At 35.6% G+C, this 19,562-nt stretch overlaps 1 protein-coding gene across 1 annotated transcript in view; it reads right to left on the bottom strand.

Moving 5' to 3' along the window:
- The window catches only part of PKHD1 (PKHD1 ciliary IPT domain containing fibrocystin/polyductin), a 645,163-nt gene that overhangs the window by 549,407 nt on the left and 76,194 nt on the right, over positions 1 to 19,562 (bottom strand). Inside the window, 8 exon segments of the mRNA XM_074264713.1 lie at positions 2,253 to 2,326; positions 2,898 to 3,013; positions 3,015 to 3,094; positions 8,315 to 8,465; positions 12,747 to 12,877; positions 16,665 to 16,943; positions 17,333 to 17,438; positions 18,595 to 18,717. Coding sequence (XP_074120814.1) covers positions 2,253 to 2,326; positions 2,898 to 3,013; positions 3,015 to 3,094; positions 8,315 to 8,465; positions 12,747 to 12,877; positions 16,665 to 16,943; positions 17,333 to 17,438; positions 18,595 to 18,717 — 1,060 coding nt within the window.

Here is a 19,562-nt window from a genome sequence, read left to right as displayed (position 1 = left end):
TGTATTCCTAGAGTTTTAACGTCCTTGAGAGCAGGAACTGTCTTTTTGTTTGGGGTTTTTGTTTGTTTGTTTTGTTTGTAGGTGTAGAGCATAGTACCTGGCAAAAAGTAAGCATTAAATAAATGCTTAATAACTTAGCTTATTGATCTGACAAATACCTAACAGAAGCCCTGTATATACAACCATACAAAATATATCTTAAGTAATACTCCTTTCTGCCATGTTCTTGCACTTCATTCTTCACAGACCAAAACATAGAGTAGTCAAATCTCATTATAATGTGGTCAAGAGATATGATATTTCAAGGGTAAGTTAAAACAAGAAAATTCACTATAAATCACTATATAAATGAGGAAGATTTCAGTCTGAGTGTAAGAAAGCAGTATGGTATAGAGGAAAGAGCCTTGGCTCTAGAATTAGATGTCCTAGATGCAGATCCTATCCTTACTACTTGTGTGACCTCAGAAGATCACTTAAATATCCAGTTTCCTTATCTATAAATGAGAGGTGTTCAATTAGATGGTCTCTGAGGTCCTTTCCAATATTTATGATCCAACACTAGAGTGAGGTGCTTTATAACAAAATTTCCCAATTTATGCAAAATAAAGTCACATTCTTGTTGTTTGTCCTTCATTCTAGAAGAGGACCTTAATATCAGCGAGGTGATATCATGACACGCTAATGAATCGAGTTGTAATGAGGGAGGACTGTGTAAAGTCACCAGCTTCACTTTCTTCTCCAGAGCCATCTGGGTCCAGTGACAAGATGTAGATCAAAATGATTTTTGTACCTAATAGTGGTACAGTGGATAGGATGGAGGCAGGAAGTTGTTTGGCCGTTTCCCCTCTTTGTTGACCCCATTTGGAATTTTCTTGGCAAAGACACTGGAGTTTTGCCATTTTCTTCTCCAGCTCATTTTATAGATGAGGAAACTGAAGCAAATAAGGTTGAGTGATTTGCTCAGAATCACACAGCTCTTAAGTGTTCTGATGCTGGATTTAAACTCAGTAAGATGAGACTTCCTGACTTCAGACCCAGTACTCTATCCACTGTACCACCTAGCTGCCCTTAAGGAAGTCTAGAAGATCTGAGTTCAAATCCTATCTCGACAATTGTGTGACTATGGGCAAATCAGAAAAATCTAATTTTGAATCTTGCCCTAGAAACCTATTGCTGTGTGACCTAGAAAGTCAGGAAAACATGAGTTTGACTTATGTCTCAGACACTTACTAGAATATAGTCCTAAAAAGCAAGTCCCCAACCCTCTCTGAGCCTCATTTTCCCCACTGGTAAAATTGGAACAATTAGCACCTAATAAGAACACCTAATTCACAAAGTTGCTGTGAGAATCAAATAACATGAACATATGAAAGTGCTTAAAGCTTACTTAACACTATATAAATGTGATCTGTTATTATTACTATTATTTTTAACGTACAGTGAATTTTCAGAGGTATATGGCTTCCTATATGCTTGTTGAAAAGCATTAAGTTCAAAACCAGGTTCATTTGTATAATTTTACCGACCTCTTCCTTATACTGCTAAGTCATGTATCTATAGATTGAAAGGATATTAAAGGCACAGAGTAGTCTAGGAGAAGGAATTCTGGATTTGGATTTCTAGGACTTGGATTCAATTCCTGGCTGTAGCTTTAGGCAAGTCACTTTGTCTTGGCTGCACCTCAAGTTTCTCAGCCATTAAGGAGGGAACATGATGTTCAATATGATCCCTTCCAGCTCTAAATATACAATTTAGGGTTGCCAGGGTATCCTTGCTTTTTTGCGGTTTGCCTGTGCTTTCTCTGCCTAAATGGAATCCTTCCTGAACTTTTTCTAATATCCCTTCAAGAAGTCTAGACGTTATATTTCTCTACTTTTTTTTTTTCATTACAGAAAAAGAAACTCAAAAGCTTTATTTTTAGAAAAATCCTTGAGTTTATTTGCTCATAAACTTGATGAACGTTTACAAGTAATCAATCAATAAGTACTTAGTGCCTTTCTACTACATGCCAGACCCTGTACTAGGTCTTGGAGAATAAAGAAAAAGAATAAAACAGTCCCTACTAGAAACAGAATATGTACATCACAGGCAACAAACTAAAAAGTGGGTAGATCAACAACCCTGAAGATCAGACCTCAGACACTTACTAGCTGTATGATCTTGAGCAAATTTCTTAAACCCTTTTCTATAACAACAGCAATCAAAAACAAAAAAAAAACCTGGCCTAAAATTAAAAATTATATGGTAGGTACTTACCCAAAAGGGGACCCACAAACAAGGTTCAGTCCAAAGGACTTTGGTAATATACTGGATTTGAAGAGCAACTCTATAGAAAAAGAGATTTTAAAGAAAATTGAAATAGACATGGGAAGATTAATGAAATTGGAGTTAAGTGCCCTGGAAACTACTCTGCCACCTGTATTACTTAGGACAAGTCACTTAAACTGTAGGCCCCAGTTTCAGCTTTCTAATATGAAAAATAAGAGTCGAGTTGGAGGGGAAGGAGTCCCTTCTAAACTGAAATCTATAATGATCTCTAAGGTCCTTCTCAGCAACATCCCTGCATCAGGTTAGCCACGCAAACTTCCTCAGCTATATCCACACCACTTAGAATGGGAAATTTCTACTTTCCAGGAATGTCCGGAAGTCGGCCCATACTGCTTTTCCAAGATGAATTGTGAACTTTTACACTTCAGAAACCGGGAAAGGCTGCAAAAATAGGTCTTTATTTTTGTCATTGTTGTTGATTGTCTGGATCTAAGAAAGTGACATGAATTAAGTTTTAAAGTGTGTCTTTCATACACACACACACACACACACACACACACACACACATATAAATGGAGAGAGAGGAAGAGTCTCTTGTTAAATATTTACAAATATGCACTTGACCTTACCCCTCTGAGCTGATGTTGACACCATTAATTGTGACTGAAATGCTGTGCCACCCTGTTGGCAAGGGGGGCAGTGTCACCTCCAGACCTTGAGGCTCTTGCTTTAGGACCTGAGCCAAAAGTATCCTGAATATGAACTTTCACATCCAAGTCTGTATAATTCACTAGAGATGTAGTTCCAATGAAAAGTGTCTCATCTCCTGCAATGAGAACCATATATTAAGAAGCATAATTTGGGATATATATAGTCTAAGCTTTCTAATTTCTTCCAGTACTCATTTGTGATTATGCAAAGCTATGTGAATGCCATTGAATTTGTTGGGTCTGAATCTATACTATCCAGATTTAAACTGGGCTATGAAAGAAAAATATGTAGTGAATAGGGGAGGGTGCAGAGAGGTAAGACTATAAGGAAAACAGAAAAGCTATTTTAATAGGGCTAAGAATGATAAGGAAGTAATGAGAAAGGCAAGTAGGAAATTGGAATTCTAGTTTGAAATGATTACCAAATGTAGTAAGGGGAATAATGGAAGCTGAAACTAGAAAAATAAGTTTAAACCAATTCTTGCAGGGCCTCGAATATCAAGTGAAGAAATATGTGATTTATTTAGTTTGTTGATGCTAGTAATTCAAGTAGAAATGTAATATATAATAAGTAGAAAGGACTCTAGACATCATATAGTTCAACTCCTCCTCCTTTTTTAAAAAAGATGAAAAAACTGAGTCCCAGGAAAATTCTGACTTACCAACTTACCCTAAGTCATTCAAATAATAGTAATGATAGACAGATAGATAAGAAATGGATAAACAGATAAATAGAGGTAGCTAGAGACAGGTAGAGATAATTAGATGGATAGAGACAGACAGACAAAGAAAGAGAGAGATAAATGTAGATAGACAGACAGGAGATACAGTAGATAGACAAAAAGAGAGATAGCTAGCTAGATAGACATGGACAAATAGGTAAATAGATGCATAGATGAATAGACATATGCATAAATACATAGACGATAGAGATAAAGATAAACAAATGGAGAAAGAGAGAAAGAGAGAGAAAAAGGAAGAGAAGGAAGATAAATAATAAATGAGAAAATAGGTTTATAACTTGTAATAATATAATTATAATAAATACTTTAGAAACTTAAAGTGTCATATATATTTTAGCTATTTTCATTATATGGTACTTAAAGATTTATAAAACATTTACTCACAGAAATCCTAAAAGGAAGGTAGTATAGGTATGATTTATCCTCATTTTATAGATGAAGTAGAAGTTGAGTGATTAATCTGAAGTCACAAATCTAGTCAATGCCAGAGGTAAGATTTGAACCCATCTCCTGATTCCAACTCTTGCATTCAACCCACTATCTATATCATATTGCAGAGAACTGGCTAAAAATGTACTTAAGAAGAAAAATCTGGTATCTGTGATGAATAGTTTGGAAAATGAAAAGCCTGGGGGCATTTAGAAGGCTACTCTAATAGTTCAGGTATGAGTAACAACCTACTCTTAGGTGTTCTACACGTTATTTATTCCCATTATCTTCCACTAAAAAAGAAGGATTCCTTTTGGCCTCATGTAATACTCCATTTCTCCTTTCCCCTCCCCTGTTCATCAAATCAAAAGTGATTCATCTTGTAAAATATCACCTTTTGTGAATTTTGCAATGTACATTTTCCTATCCAGACCACAGGAAAATTCAAGTTGAAGTTTTAAGCTTTGAAAATAACACATCTCTTGGTATATTAATCACATGAATTCTTTAGACGTTTGGTCAATTGTCAACTTATTCCTAGATGCCTTTAAGGCACTGATGTAATATATTTATACTTTTCATTATAGGATGGAAATTTTATTAAAAGCCCACTAGAGTTAGTGAGCCTAGGACTGAATAGAAGAGTGACTTCCTCATCCCTCTTTCCTTCATTCTGAAGAGTCTGTACCACAGAGGAATTCCACCCACTTTGGTTGCCAGAGGCAGCAGATTCTTAGTTTGTATTATGCTACCTGAATAATATCGAAAAGGTAAAGAACCCTTCCTTTTATTTATGCATTTTGATACCTTGGGGAGAAAAAATGAAAAAGACACCAAAGAAAAGGAACCAGAGAACTGGGTTATTTTAGGGAAAGGGGTTGGTCTTCCATAATAATATATTCGATTTGTATATAGAGACACTCTCTGTTTATCTGGTATTCTATTGGCCCAGGGTTTGTTATCTGGCAACTGGTCACATTTATATCCTTAGCTTTCACTGCCCTGGTTTCTTTTACCTCCCCCCAAATGCACAAACTCCTTTTTTTCTTAATATTCAAGGCCTCTACAATCTGTCATTTCCCTAATTTGTCCTTTATGGGAACAAACACCTTTGAGATTTGGAAAATCAGCCTAAAAATGTTTGGCCCTCCCTTCATACCATAGAGTCTGAATTATTATGATATTAAAAGATAAAATATGTTGGTCTGAGTTTCTAACATTTTTCTGTCATCTGCTGACCTTTTCATGTTGTGTAAGGCTTCCACAAAACTTTCCCAAAATGCCTATTTACTTTTTTTTATGCTGACCCACAATATATCAAAACATCAATGGGGAAAGTTGTGTTGGGAAGGGATAACTGAACTTCCTTCAGTATGCACTATGTCCCACACAAACATGTCTATTCATTATATCTCACAAATACATACCGATTTCCTACCTCAATGCCTTTGCTCACCATGTGCCCATCTTTTCTCCCTTTCCACCTTCACTATACCCATCCCCATCATCCCTGCCTTTTAAAATTCTATCCATCCTTCATAGACTATCCAATAGTCACTACCTCCATGAAATGTCCTGAATCACTCCAAATGGAAATTATCTTTCCTTCCTTGGATCTTCTACAATTTTTTGGAGTCCTCATGTTCAGATTATGTTCAATTCTGCATTATAGGTACTGCATAGTGATTTAATATTTATTACAAAGTATTGTATATTTGTGTTTGTGCTATATGTCCCTTAAATACATTGGATTGTAAATTTCATGAGTCTAGGGATCCTATACTTAATATCAGCAGAGCTTTTCCCATACTAGACACTTAATAAATTGTTGTTAAATGGATAACTTAATGGTAATTAATGTTTGCAATAATGCCATTAAGTCACTTCTAGTTGGCACAATAGAGTGCTGTGCCTAAAGCCAGGAAGACTCATCTTAATGAATTCACATCTGATCTCAGATATTTATCAACTGTTTATTTACCTGGGCAAGTCACTTTGGTGGGGGTATACCAAAAATGTTGGGATTCCCATGCATGAAATGCAGTCTCTGAAAGAAGTCAGTTCCAATTCTCCAAATCAAGCAATGGAACTTATTGGGCATTTACTTGGGATAAAGAGTGATATACCTGAGGGTCTCCTCATTCAAAGATAGGGCAATGCAGCAGAATAAGGTGAAGGATTATATAAATCTGGGAGAGTAAAAAAAGACTGGAAAATTGGGCAATCTCAGATAAGATAAGCATAAGATAGGAAACATTCCTGTGATTAGATATATCTCAGATAAGATATGCTTGGAAAAAGTTATTTTGTTCTAGATAGAAAGAGTGGGAATCTAGTAATCAAATATTCAAGGTAAAAGATCCTTTTGTAGAATCAGGTTATTGGGGCTGGGGCAAGAGTTAAGAGTCCATTAACTTAACCATGTTTGCTTCAGCTTCCTCATCTTTAAAATGAGCTGGAGAAGGAAATGGCAAAGCACTCTGATATCTTTGCCAGGAAAATCCCAAATGGAGTCATGAAGACTTGGACACATTTAAAAGGACTGAACAAGTAAAGATTTGGACACAAATAAATATGACTGAACAATGATGTCTGATATAATTTATAGCCAGAGGCTTTATAGAAGAATTTCTCTCACAGTTGCTTACTATGTGTGTGATCATAGGCAAGTTACAATTTCTCTGAGCCTCAGTTTCTTCGTGTGTAAGATGCAATACTTGGATTGTTGATCTCTATGCTTGCATTAATTTTCTACATCCTGTGATGATATAATATAATGATGTTCTTTTGATGAGGGGAGCCCCAAAACTCTTTCTCTTTCTCTCTGACTTTGGGAATAAGCCATGAGGTAGAGCACTTGAGAAGCTCCTTCAAGGAGACTTTCTCCTTGAATCCTGCCACTGTAAAAACCCTGCATGAGGACAAACAGTTTCATTCTGTTATCTAGGTGGGGCTGGTTGAGTCCTGAGCTGAAAAATTCCAACCCTATTCAATTGAAGATTTTCTTCTGAATTCCAGCACAAACTTTACCCACCAGCTCCCATCAGGAAGGGGACTCGGCTTGTAGCTAAGGCTTCTATTTAAAAAGAGCCAATTTTAAAGCCTCTCCTCACAGAGGACCTAACATGCCATGCCATGCCATGTGGAGGAAAACTCTGCCCACTCTCTTTATCCTCACCTATTTCCCTAACAATACTTTATACCTATCAGGATCTCTCCTACTAGAAACTTTACTCCCCTGTGGGGACCTTGCCACTAAGGAATTCAGCCTTTCTATTCATGCATAGTAAAAGCTAACTTCCCAATGCCTATACTAAACTTCTTTTTATCAGTCCAGCTTTTCGGGTTAGTAAATTCCTTTATGAAGGACCTCTGTACTGTCAGAAGAGGGGGGTCCCAAAACTCCCTACCCTTGTACCTAATCCCAAGGGGATTTAGGGAAGCCAAACCTCTTCATTTGGTTCCCTGAACCCCAAACCTGCCACTAACCTTATCATTTAAATCCCTAACCACCAGGAACCCTAATCTCATCATTTTGTTTCCCTGAATCTAATCTCATCACTTTTGTAATATGGTTTTTAACACCAATATTCTCATAATATAAAAGCAATATGCATATTGCTAGAAAGCCAACCTCAGAGCCAGAAGGACCTTGATTCAAGTCTCATCTCTATCACATATTGACTTTGTAATGCTGGGTACCTCTCAGTCTACTAGGCAGCTCTCTAAAATGAGAAGATACAGACCTGTACTAGTAGAGTGAATTTTAGCATGAATTTCCTTACCAGGGAAATCCTTGTAACAATTGTATCAGTGAAATCACAGGTCTAATCCCTACCCATTTTATCCTTGCAGTGCCCATTGAAGAAGATGGATATATGTGAGAATAGCTTCATATTGTTCTTCCTGAAGAGAATCAATGATATCATGAGGGTGAGGGCTTAGTTTCATTTTACTGAGAGAAAAACTGACTCCATGTTTGCCAAAGTCAAATAGTGAGTTAAAGACAGCTAGGCTGAAAAACCAGGTCTCCTAATTTCTAGAAAAGCTACTATTTCCTGTGTTTTTCTGCCTTTGCTACAATTCATCCAAAACTCATCTCTTGGCTTTTTTGTGAACCAAGGCTCCATCAAGAGAAATGTTTAAAGTGTCATTTATTCTTACCTGCTGTGTTGCTTCTGTTTCTGCTCAGGGACATGATAACTGGATTTAAAAAAGGAGTATACTTGAATGCCTCAGGATAAGTTAATGTCAGGTTCCTGGTGATGATGGTCACATTCACAAGCATTCCACTACCATTTCCCTGAAAGTCAACCTTAAAAAATGAAATATTATCAACCTTCACAAAATACTTTTGACTGGGGGAGGGGAGGGGTATGAATTGTAGGAAAAAAATTAAAGAAATACATGCTAATTGGTTTAAAATATGTATATATAATCATTGAACTAAGCTATCCAAAAGTGGCCTAGAAAAAATCCTTAGGGGACCAGCTTTAAAGAATAGATAAGAATGATTTGTTATTAACATATCAATTGTTTTTATGTAAATGGAAACTACTAATGTGGTGGGGAAAGCTTGAAACAGTCTGTTCTCTAAAGTACAGTAATTTAAACATTCCCTGGGGCAATTTTGTTTCTACTCTTAATTTGTAAAGCAAACCTTTTCTATTGATAATGCTAAGGTAAACTTCAGGCTAGTTTTTTCCAAATTATCACAAAATCCCAAATTAATGAACCATTTGGTAAGGTTTTATTGTAATTTCAAGAAAAAAAATATGAAGATGAGAAGATTCTATTTTTCTTTCATTTTGGGTAATTCAAAAGTTTTCCTTTAGAGATTCATCTATTTGGAACTGCTTGCCCTGATTTAAAGCAAGGAAATACATAAAATACCACATAGAGATCCATTACAAAAGAGCAAAATATTATAACATGTAGGTTGGTCCAACTAATGGCTCAGCAACATAATTGAAATGATTCCTTGTGGAAAGAACAGGAAGTTTTTTAAATTATAAACCCTTAGAGGGCAGGCAGAGACTATATAATTTATTTTGTAGGACCTCCAGAAAAGAGCTTTGTAAACACTAAGCTTGTAAACATACAATTGTGGTTTATTCATTGTACTTTATGTGTATATGTGTGTGTGTATGTGTGTAATCAAATAAAAAGGTTTTCTCAGTTCCCCTCCTCTCTTCACTTACTAGTACATTCCTTCTGAAAACATCTTCCACTTACAATGTATATCTTCCTTTTACAACGTTCATACACACACACACACACACACACACACACACACACACACACACACCATCCACAATCACCACCAAAAGAAATATGCATTATATCTTTTATTAGTATAAATGTATACAGCCTATATAATCTTTTAATTTTTTTTTTTTTTGTCTCTAAGAAAATAAAGAGAGAGACACAGAATAAGAGACAGAAAGACCTAGAGATAGAGAAAGAATATTTTATGCAGTTGGGTCATGATAGATAGATTGATATTACAGGAAGGAAAATTAGTTCAAATTTTATTTTTCAACAAACACTAACCCTATGATTGACTCCTAATAAATTAATTATAAACAAATTACAGAACTTAATTAATGAATGAATGGATGAAGGGTACGGCATATAATCAGGAATGGGTATTAGGAATTTATACAGTATTCATAGAGTTAGTTAACCTTATTAACTCCATTAATTAACTACACTTAGGAAATTCAACCATCCAAGAAATTGGATCAATCCCACCTGAAAATTCCAAAGAATCTAACAGGCATTAAAAACAAAAAATTGAACCTTTCTTTAAAAAAAAAAAAAAATTATCTGCACAATGTTGGAGGGGATGTGGGAAAACAGGGACACTGATACATTATTGGTGGAATTGTGAATACATCCAGCCATTCTGGAGAGCAATTTGGAACTATGTGGAAAAAGTTATCAAACTGTGCCTACCCTTTGACCCGGCAGTATTACTACTACTGCACTTATATCCCAAAGAGATTTTAAAAAAGGGAAAGGGACCTGTATATGCAAGAATGTTTGTGTCAGCCCTCTTTGTAGTGGCCAGAAACTGGAAACTGAATGGATGCCCATCCATTGGAGAATGGCTGAATGAATTGTGGTATATGAATGTTATGGAATATTATTGTTCTGTAAGAAATGACCAGCAGGATGATTTCAGAGAGGCCTGGAGAGACTTCTATGAACTGATGCTGAGTGAAGTGAGCAGGACCAGGAGATCATTATATACTTCAACAACAATACTATATGATGATCAATTCTGATGGATGTGGCCCTCTCCAACAATGAGATGAACCAAATCGGTTCCAATGGAACAGTAATGAACTGAACCAGCTACATACAGTGAAAGAACTCTGGGAGATGCCTCTGAACCACTACATAGAATTCCCAATCCTTCTGTTTTTGTCCCCCTGCATTTTTTATTTTCTTCACAGGCTAATTGTACACTATTTCAAAGTCCGATTCTTTTTGTACATACAGCAAAACAACTGTTTGGACATGTATACATATATTGTATTTAATTTATACTTTAACATGTTTAACATGTATTGGTCAGCCTGCCATCCTGGGGGGGGGGGGGGGAAGGAAGGGAAAAATTAGAACAAAAGGCTTGGCAATTGTGGATGCTGTAAAATTACCCATGCATATATCTGGTAAATAAAAATTATTTTAAAAAATATCTTTATACTTCTAGATACCATTGGATAGTAAGGCCTTACCTACAATAAAGTTCACCAATGAATTTATGATGTTTGTTCAACACCTGTTTGAATGCAAGGAGATAGATCATGGGATCACAGATGTCTCATTTTACAAACTGGGAAACTCAGACCTAGGGAGTTTACTTAATTATACTGAGCCTCAATTTCTTTCTCTATAAAAGTATTGGTCTAGATGGGAAAGGAGGGAAGAAGGGAAGGAAATGATTCTGTATATACATAGTAGGTAAACCTACTATGTTTTAGGCACTCTTCTAAATGCTTTACAATAACCTTGTAAGGTAGGTACTGTTATCCTCATTTTACAGTTGGGAAAATGGAGGCAAACAGTCATTAAGTGACTTGTCCAGAGTTACAAGAATCAATTATACAAAGAATGATATTAGGCCAGAAGGAAGCTTTTAGCACTTCCAGTTTCAAAGCAAAGCATGAATTCACAAACAAAATAAGAAAAAGGTCATGAATATTAAAGTTCACCTTGCTTTCTAAGTTTAAAAACTACCTTTGCTGAACACTGCATTTTATGATGTTGGACAATTCATTTAACTTTGCTGATGCAGGAAATTTTCAAAAATACAATATAATATTACAGTGTTGTTGTTGGCACACATTTTATTCCAGTAACATGACAAATAGATAAAAATTCAGAATTGGTTATAATCAGTATATGACCCAAAAATAATTCACAGCAAATAATTTTGGAATGCCAAAAAATTTTCTTTTTTGATGCTTTGATTTCTCCACTTTCTTTCAAAGACATATACATATATGTCTTATTAAAATAATGAATGGTGGTTGTTTAATTTTTGTATTTGCATCCTTAGCATCTACCAGAGTGTCTGGCCCATAGTATTCATTTAAATAAATACTTAATTGAATTATATTGGTTCTCTGTTTTTGCCATCAGGACACTAATCTTCAGCAAATTCCTATATATGGTTTTTACCGTTGAGTCTAAATGAAAAATTTTCTCTCATCTATTTCCTCAATTTTATCATCTGTAAAACCAAAAGTTTGTATTATATGGCTTCTGAGATCCCTTTCTAGAAATCTGGCTATAACTCTAAATTTATGATCCTAGAGGGATTGATTACCTTAGACCAAAATCCTTGAATATCCATGTAATGGATTATCTTTGGAACTGTCCCCAATGAAATGATATGGTACTCATTACTTCTTTGTAGAGGGGATCATTGAGTAGTGCAGTAAGTAGAAAAATAAAAAGAAGAAATTATTTTGATATTCATTCCCAACATCCCATAAAACAAGAGACTTACAACTAAGTATTCCTTTCATACTATTCATATATTGAATAGTGAAACAATAAATGAAAGATAACTAAAGGGCAGGGATCATCAGAGCACTCTTCTGTCAGACAAAAATATTTTGTTTGTGGCTTTTTGGAGGCAATATGGTTAGGTGATTTGTCCAGAATCACACAACTAGTGGGTCAGATTTGAATTCAGGTCTTGTTGACTCCAAAACCAATAAGTGCTCTATCCACTACCTAACTTCCCACAGCAAGCATTTATTAACCCCTACTTCTGCTTAGTCCATCACCGAACAACTCTAAAGTTAAAATAGAATATAGATATGCAATCATCTCTATTACTGCCTTAAATGTGAAGTGATAGTGAATGATAACAAGAGGAAACATACTAAAAGACTTTGCTGGGGCATCTAGGTGGCGCAGTGGATAGAGCACCAGCCCTGAAGTCAGGAGGACCCAAGTTCAAATTTGATCTCAGACACTTAACACTTCCTAGCTGTGTGACCCTGGGCAAGTCACTTAACCCCAGCCTCAGGGAAAAAAAAAAAAAAAAAAAAAAAAAAAAAAAGACTTTGCTTACCCAAGGTGGGACTTTGCATTGGATTTTTTCCATGCTCCTGGAGGAGATGTTGATGGGACAAGGTTGAGACCCAAATAACACCAGGTTTACTTCTTCCAAGTTTGTCCCTTCAATAATGGCCCAAAATCCTCCTGCAACATCAGTGATATCATCAGTTAAACAATCAAGTAGAGATCAACTGGTACCCAAGATATGGGAAATGGCTGAAACATGGAGAAATTAACATTCATCTGAATTCTAGAAAATATTACAACTGCCATAGAAAGGACTTAAGTTAAATGTCAAAATCTTCTATGAGAGTAAGATGGTACAATAGATGGATTATCCTTACTGATGAGATATGTCACCAAGCAACTGAAATATCAAAGGAATGCATGCTATTATCGGGGGGAGAAATGAATGATAAATACCTATTAAAATTCTCGGTAAAAGAGATAGGGAAAGATAGATTAAGCAATTAAGCTCTTATAACTTGGATTGGTTTTAAACAGTAACTTTTTTCTTTTTTTTAATACTCCCTGGAATTTTCTCCTACTTCCTGATTCTATCTATTCAAGATCAGCCTTCAAAGATTAGTTCTAGGACCTTTGAAATTTTCCTTCCCTCAAAAACCTTCATTGACTCCCTCATGCCTTTAGGATAAAGCACTAACTCCTCAACCTGGCATTTAAAGTCCTCACAGTCTGCATCCAACCTACTGTTCCAACTTTCTTTTACTTCATGTGCTTTGCCTTCCATCAGAACTGGAATATTATCAGTTCATTTGGGTAGCCTTCCACCTCCATGCAACATATCATTTCTTTTTTTTACATATGGTTACTGAAGTTCATTTATTACAGAGTTCAACTCAGATGTTATTTCCTTTATGTTGCCTTCTCTGATCTTGACCTTCCAGATGAGAGGTTTCTTTTTTTTTTTTTAAATACTTTGTCTAGATCTCTCTTTTGGCCCATCAAATACTGCCTTGTATAAGAATTATTTGTGCATGTGTGACATACTCTTTTCCCTTCCTTCTTTAGATTACAAATTAATTGAGGACAAGATGTGTCATTTTTACCTTTTTACCCTATCACAATGCTTTGGACATATAAGGTACTGCCTCCCACACTGTGTTCTGTCTTATATGCAGAAAAGATGCAACAAAATTGAGGGAGGGCTTGCTTTTTGGGAAAAGGTGAGTCAAGAAGAGATTATACTTCTTTTTATTCTTGTATTTGTGATTTCAGGTGGCAGGTATTTTTTTTTGGCTAATAGTGATGAAGGGCAGCATCATGGGATTTAGTACCATCCTTTTGTTTTATAGATGTGGTAACTGAGACCCAGTAAAGTAAAGTGATTTTTCTAAGATCACACACTATTTGAATACAGATCTTCTGGCTTTCTTTAATCAAGTTTCCTTGGTATTACCTCAATTCAACAAGCAGTCGAAAGTGGATTTGAATAGCCTGGCAACAGCAATAATAACCTAGGTAGATAAAATTGTATTGCATATCCAAACCCTAGCCTCCTGACTTGGGGCTAAATAATTTTTTGACTATATCTAAGACCTGTGAATGCTCCTTCAAAGATCTTTCCACTAGATCACATCATCTTTCATACCTCCCCCAGGCAACTGTATGACTTGCCCAGGGGTCACACAGCTAGTAATTATTAAGTGTCTAAGGCTGGATTGAACTCAGGTCCTCCTGAATCCAGGGCCTATGATGTATCAACTGTGCCATCTGGCTGCCCCTATCATATCATCCTAATGAACTAAGATGGCTTATCTGATTTTGCTTGATAATCATTCTACTATAAACACAATTTATTTAGAGCTTACAGTGTTCATAGCAAAAAGTTAATAAGCCTGATAGATGCAAAAATAAATAAAACAGGGTAGTGTTATATGGTGGCCCCATATTGATCTTTATGCCTCAAATTACTCAGAGAACTAAGTTCTGTATATATTCTTCTATGCATAATAGGAAAGATAGACTATATACATAAATACCTACACAGTTAATATAAGGACACAATAGAAATTCAAGCAAAATGATGAGGTCCAAGAAAGAAAAAAATCATTGACTACCAGATGATTCAATGAAATGATATATGGCTATGGAGCCCATATTCAATTTGTTCCCTATCTTCCACAGTGGCTCTCAAATCCATATCCTCTTTCTTCTCATATGAGCTAAATTACTACTCTAAATCAAGTCCTCATCTTCTCTTAGCTAAACTGTTACAATCACCTCCTAACTGGTCTTTCTACTTTAGGTTTTTTCTCTCTCCAAAATATCTTCCACATAATTGACAAATTGATCATCCTAAAGCACAAATCTAACTATATCACCCTTCCTCCCCTCTCCACACAAAATACAATGACTCCAGGAATAAATAGGGATTCCTCTGTGATACTTAAAAATCCTTTTACAATCTGGCCCCAATTTACATCTAGCTTTTTTTTTTTTTTTTTTTTTTCCCAATTTACTTCATTTCACTCATTTTCTGATCTATTCAAACTGACCTTCTCACTGATCTTCACACATGTCCTACCAAGTCTTATCCTTTTGCCTTTTTGCTGGCTATCCATAATGGCCAGAATATACTCCCTTGAGACAAGTAGGTGATTGAATGGATAGTGGACCACCACTCCTGGAGTCAGGAGGACCTGAATTCAAATGCAGGTTCAAACACTTACTAGGATGTGACCCTGTGAAACCCCAGTTGCCTCAGAAACAAAATTAATGATTATGTATTCTCTCTTCCCCTCTACCTCTTATACTCTCTAGTTTTCTTTTCAATTTAAATACTACTTTCCTCATGAAACCTGTAATAATTCCTCTTCATTGGCAAATGCCTTACAGCCTTTCCATATATATTTTATTTTTGTATTGTATATTTTTATTATATAAAACTACATTTTATTTTATTGCATTTTGTATATTATATATGTATATGATATCTTCTGTGATAGACTGTAATCTTCTTGAAGATAAGAACTATTTCATTTTTTATTTATATGCCTCAAGACTCATAGTAAGAATCACAAATACTGCACAAATTGTTATTGATTTAGTTAATTGATTAATTGATTGGAAGCTTCATGAAGAAGGTGACAATTGATCTACATTTTGAAGCATGAGTAGAATTTCAAGAGGCAGAATTGGAGGAAAAGCAGAAAGAAAAATTCAAACAGAGAAGCATCCTAGACAAAAACCTGGAGGTAGGAAGCCTTATTTATTATATGTATAGGGTAAAGGATTAGGAACATTGTTACTAAATCATTTTTCATGCATGTCTGACTTTCTGTGACCTCCATTTGAGGTTTTCTTGGCAAAGATAATTTATTATTTTTCCATTTCCTTCTCCCGATCATTTTACAGATAAGGAACTGAGGCAAATGGGCTTGTGACTTGTTCATAAGTGTCTGAGGTCAGTTTTGCCCTCATAGAAAAGCCTTCCTAATTCCAAGCCCAGCACTCTATCGCTGAATCACCTAGCTACTGGTTAGGAATGAGGGGCCATTAAATAATCCAGCTTGCCTAGAGCATATCATAAGTGAAGGGAAATAATACAAAATAAATCTTGAAAATCAGAGTGGTGACAGATCTTTTGAAAAATCTTAAATGCTAGTCTGAATGGTTAGCCCAAGTGGAAGAATATTTTTAAAAGCCTATCAAGATGTGTTTAAGGCTCTAAATGTTTGCTGTTCATTTACACAATCATTTATTCAACAGACATTGACCATATGAGGTAAAATTCATTAGAAGAAATGCTGATGTTAGTAAATTAAAAGTTGCAAACCACAGCAGACATTAGGGTATTTGAAAGCATTTGCCAATGCCTTCTAGTTCTCTCAGAACAGCCCCAAAGCTCTGTGGTCTGAATATCAATTTCAGGGAATTGAGTGGATTCTTGTCTTTTCTCCAAACTTACCAATCTCTGAAGCTACAGAAGGTTCCACTACTTTCAGCTTGGGTTCAATGTTGAAGTAGATGCCCTTTCCTCCACTGACATTGAGTGCAAAGCCAATGTGCTTTATCAGCATCACCACCTCATAATTTCCAATTGGTAAGAAGTCCATCTGGCAGGTCACATAAGTTTGGTTTGAGAACATGACTTCACAGATCTGTTGATTCACCTCAATTTTCAAAGCTTTAGAGTCTCCAGGAAAACCAGATCCCATAATATAGACAAGCAGGTTATTGTTATCACCTGAGAGATGAAATGAAGCAAATATACCAAATAAACTACTTCCCAAAGATTTGAAGTCATTAAGATGACTCTTCCTGACTCCAGACCCGACACAATCCACAAGTTTACCAGAAATATTGTAGATAAATAGAGAAAATTTCCTCTTACCTGTATCCCTAATTAAGCAATCTTTTGGTATCCACTAAGCACCTGATATATGCCAGAAAAGTAGCTAGGTGACACAGTGGGTAAAAGAGTTAGATTTAGAGTCAGGAAAAACTGAATTTAAATTAGGTCACAGAGTCAGATAAGACTGAAAAACAACAAAAATATGCCAGCCCATCCTCTTAAGGAAACTGCTTTTGAGTCTAGAACTTATTTTCCCTAAGATTCAATGGAAAGAGTCCTACCATAAGAGTACCAGGCAGCTTGAAGTAATGGGGTTGCTTCTTGGTGGTACTGGAAAGAGCAGGAACCCAGACAGTGAGCAGGTATGTCATTGACTCTCACTGTTACCTGAAGAAACAAAAGAAACAGCAAATATCATTCTCTTTCATTAAGCTGTCTCACCTACTAATTTCATTCCTATAAGAAAAATATTCAATGACTCCCTATTGCCGGTAGAATAATGTCCATTCTTTATATTTTTAGAAGTTCAGCTTTTTAAATCTCTCCATACTCTTATTCTAAGCTACTTTTCTAGTCTTTTACTAGATATTACTGTTTTTATACTCTATACCATACCTGAAATGTTCTTTCTCCTCACCTTGGGATTCTTTTCTTCCTTCAAGACTGCTCAATCAACCTTTTGTATATAGATCTTTCCCAATTTTCCCCTTGACACTCTCCCAAAAATATTAGAATCTTCCCCCCACTGCCTTCTACTTACTTTATATCTTACTATACCTATTTATCTACCTGCTGTCTCTTCTCCAAGGCAGTCGGTGTTTTTTTCCTATGTTTGTAATCCTGATTACCTAGCACAGAGTTTGGCATAATAGTCCTGAATAAATGCTTATCGATTGATCTATTGATCAAATAGATCAAAATAGATCTTCAAAAATGGCTTCTTTGACTTTCCCAGACAGAAATGATCACTGACTCTCCCAAACTTCAATAGCATTTTTTTTTTTAAATCAACCAACATAAACAAACCTCCCAAGTACCTACTATAGGGGTTTATGTATACAGTTTATCTAATCCATCCAATTTTATACTCCAAAAAGACAAGGACTACCCTTTATACTCCCATATTCCCTAACACTATTGATATGGACTAAGAACTTTAATCAGTTCATTGTCAGAACTTTAATCCACCCGTCCTATTTCCACAGCTTGCTAAATCATAACTGTTTCAACCTTGCTTAGTAACATTTGATTTAGCCTGTGAGCTGGGCATCCTTTGTGGTTGTCTCTCATGTGAGTTCTTCACTTTGTGAATCACTCTCCCACTTGGTACATGGGCACTTCATTTATATTATATTCTTCATTGTATTGCCTAGAATTTGAGTACAATTATATTTGCAAATAAATTAATAAATTCAAAAACACCAGTGAACTACATTTAGACCTGTTTTCTATAGCAAAATAAATCAAAATAGCTAATTTTACAATCAGTAAAACAATCAAGTTAAAGATTAGAAACTACTTAAGGAAACCCCTCCACTCTCACCTGAGGATATGTATTGGGAGTAACCAACATATCTCCAAATATGGGTCCAAGAAAAACACCACCATCATAAACTATGTGAGTATTCACAGTTGGATTCACACCAGTTAGATTTTCTGCAGAGACCTGAAATGGTGGTAAACATTTATAATAGTACAGATTATTGCTTTTCACAGTGATTCACATTAGATTCTATAATAATGAATCTTCAGACATTCTACTTAAGAAATTGTGGCCAATTAAGGGGGTGGGGGAGAACTGGAGGAAGTATTAAATGTTTGATGATAAAAGAAGTGACTCATGAAAATCCCAGTAGTCCTAAGGAATATTTTGTTTTAAGGGGCATTACACTGCTCAAACCACACCCATTTTTCTTTAGATCTTTGTAATACTTTTGGTGGTAGATTGGGATCTCATTGTTGTTGTTTTTTCTTTTTGTGTAAAATTTATTTCTTTTTCTAGTCCCTTTAAGCAAGGCTTCTCAAACTTTTTCCACTCACAATCTCTTTTCACCAGAAACATTTTTACATGACCCCAGGCATATACATATACAAAGCAGACATTTACTGATAAAAAATCATAATTTTGCAACCTCTACATTAAATTATAAGACCCATAAACTGGCCCATAGACACCACCACCCCATCCTATCCTATCTACCCCCAATTAGTATAATATGTAAGGTTATAAAGTGGCTGGCATAAAAGGGCAATAGCAGGAAATAAGATTGCCAAAAGGAACCTGCAAGTCTCATACGAATTGTTCTAAAGATCAAAGGAGAATAATTTACAAATTATATCATATTAACAAAAATTCACATCCTGGTAATATATGCTAAATCAGCAAAAGCCATCTAGGCATTGCTGTCAGGGTCTTTTGTTCTAATGATATGCAAATTCCAGAAAAATTCCAGAGCTCCACAATTCTAGACCAGCAGGATATCAAAAGATGCAGATAACTTTGAGATGTGG

The sequence above is a fragment of the Sminthopsis crassicaudata genome, chromosome 4 (genome assembly GCF_048593235.1).
Source record: "Sminthopsis crassicaudata isolate SCR6 chromosome 4, ASM4859323v1, whole genome shotgun sequence".
Classification (NCBI taxonomy): domain Eukaryota; kingdom Metazoa; phylum Chordata; class Mammalia; order Dasyuromorphia; family Dasyuridae; genus Sminthopsis; species Sminthopsis crassicaudata.
This window is presented reverse-complemented; position numbering and strand designations above follow the sequence as displayed.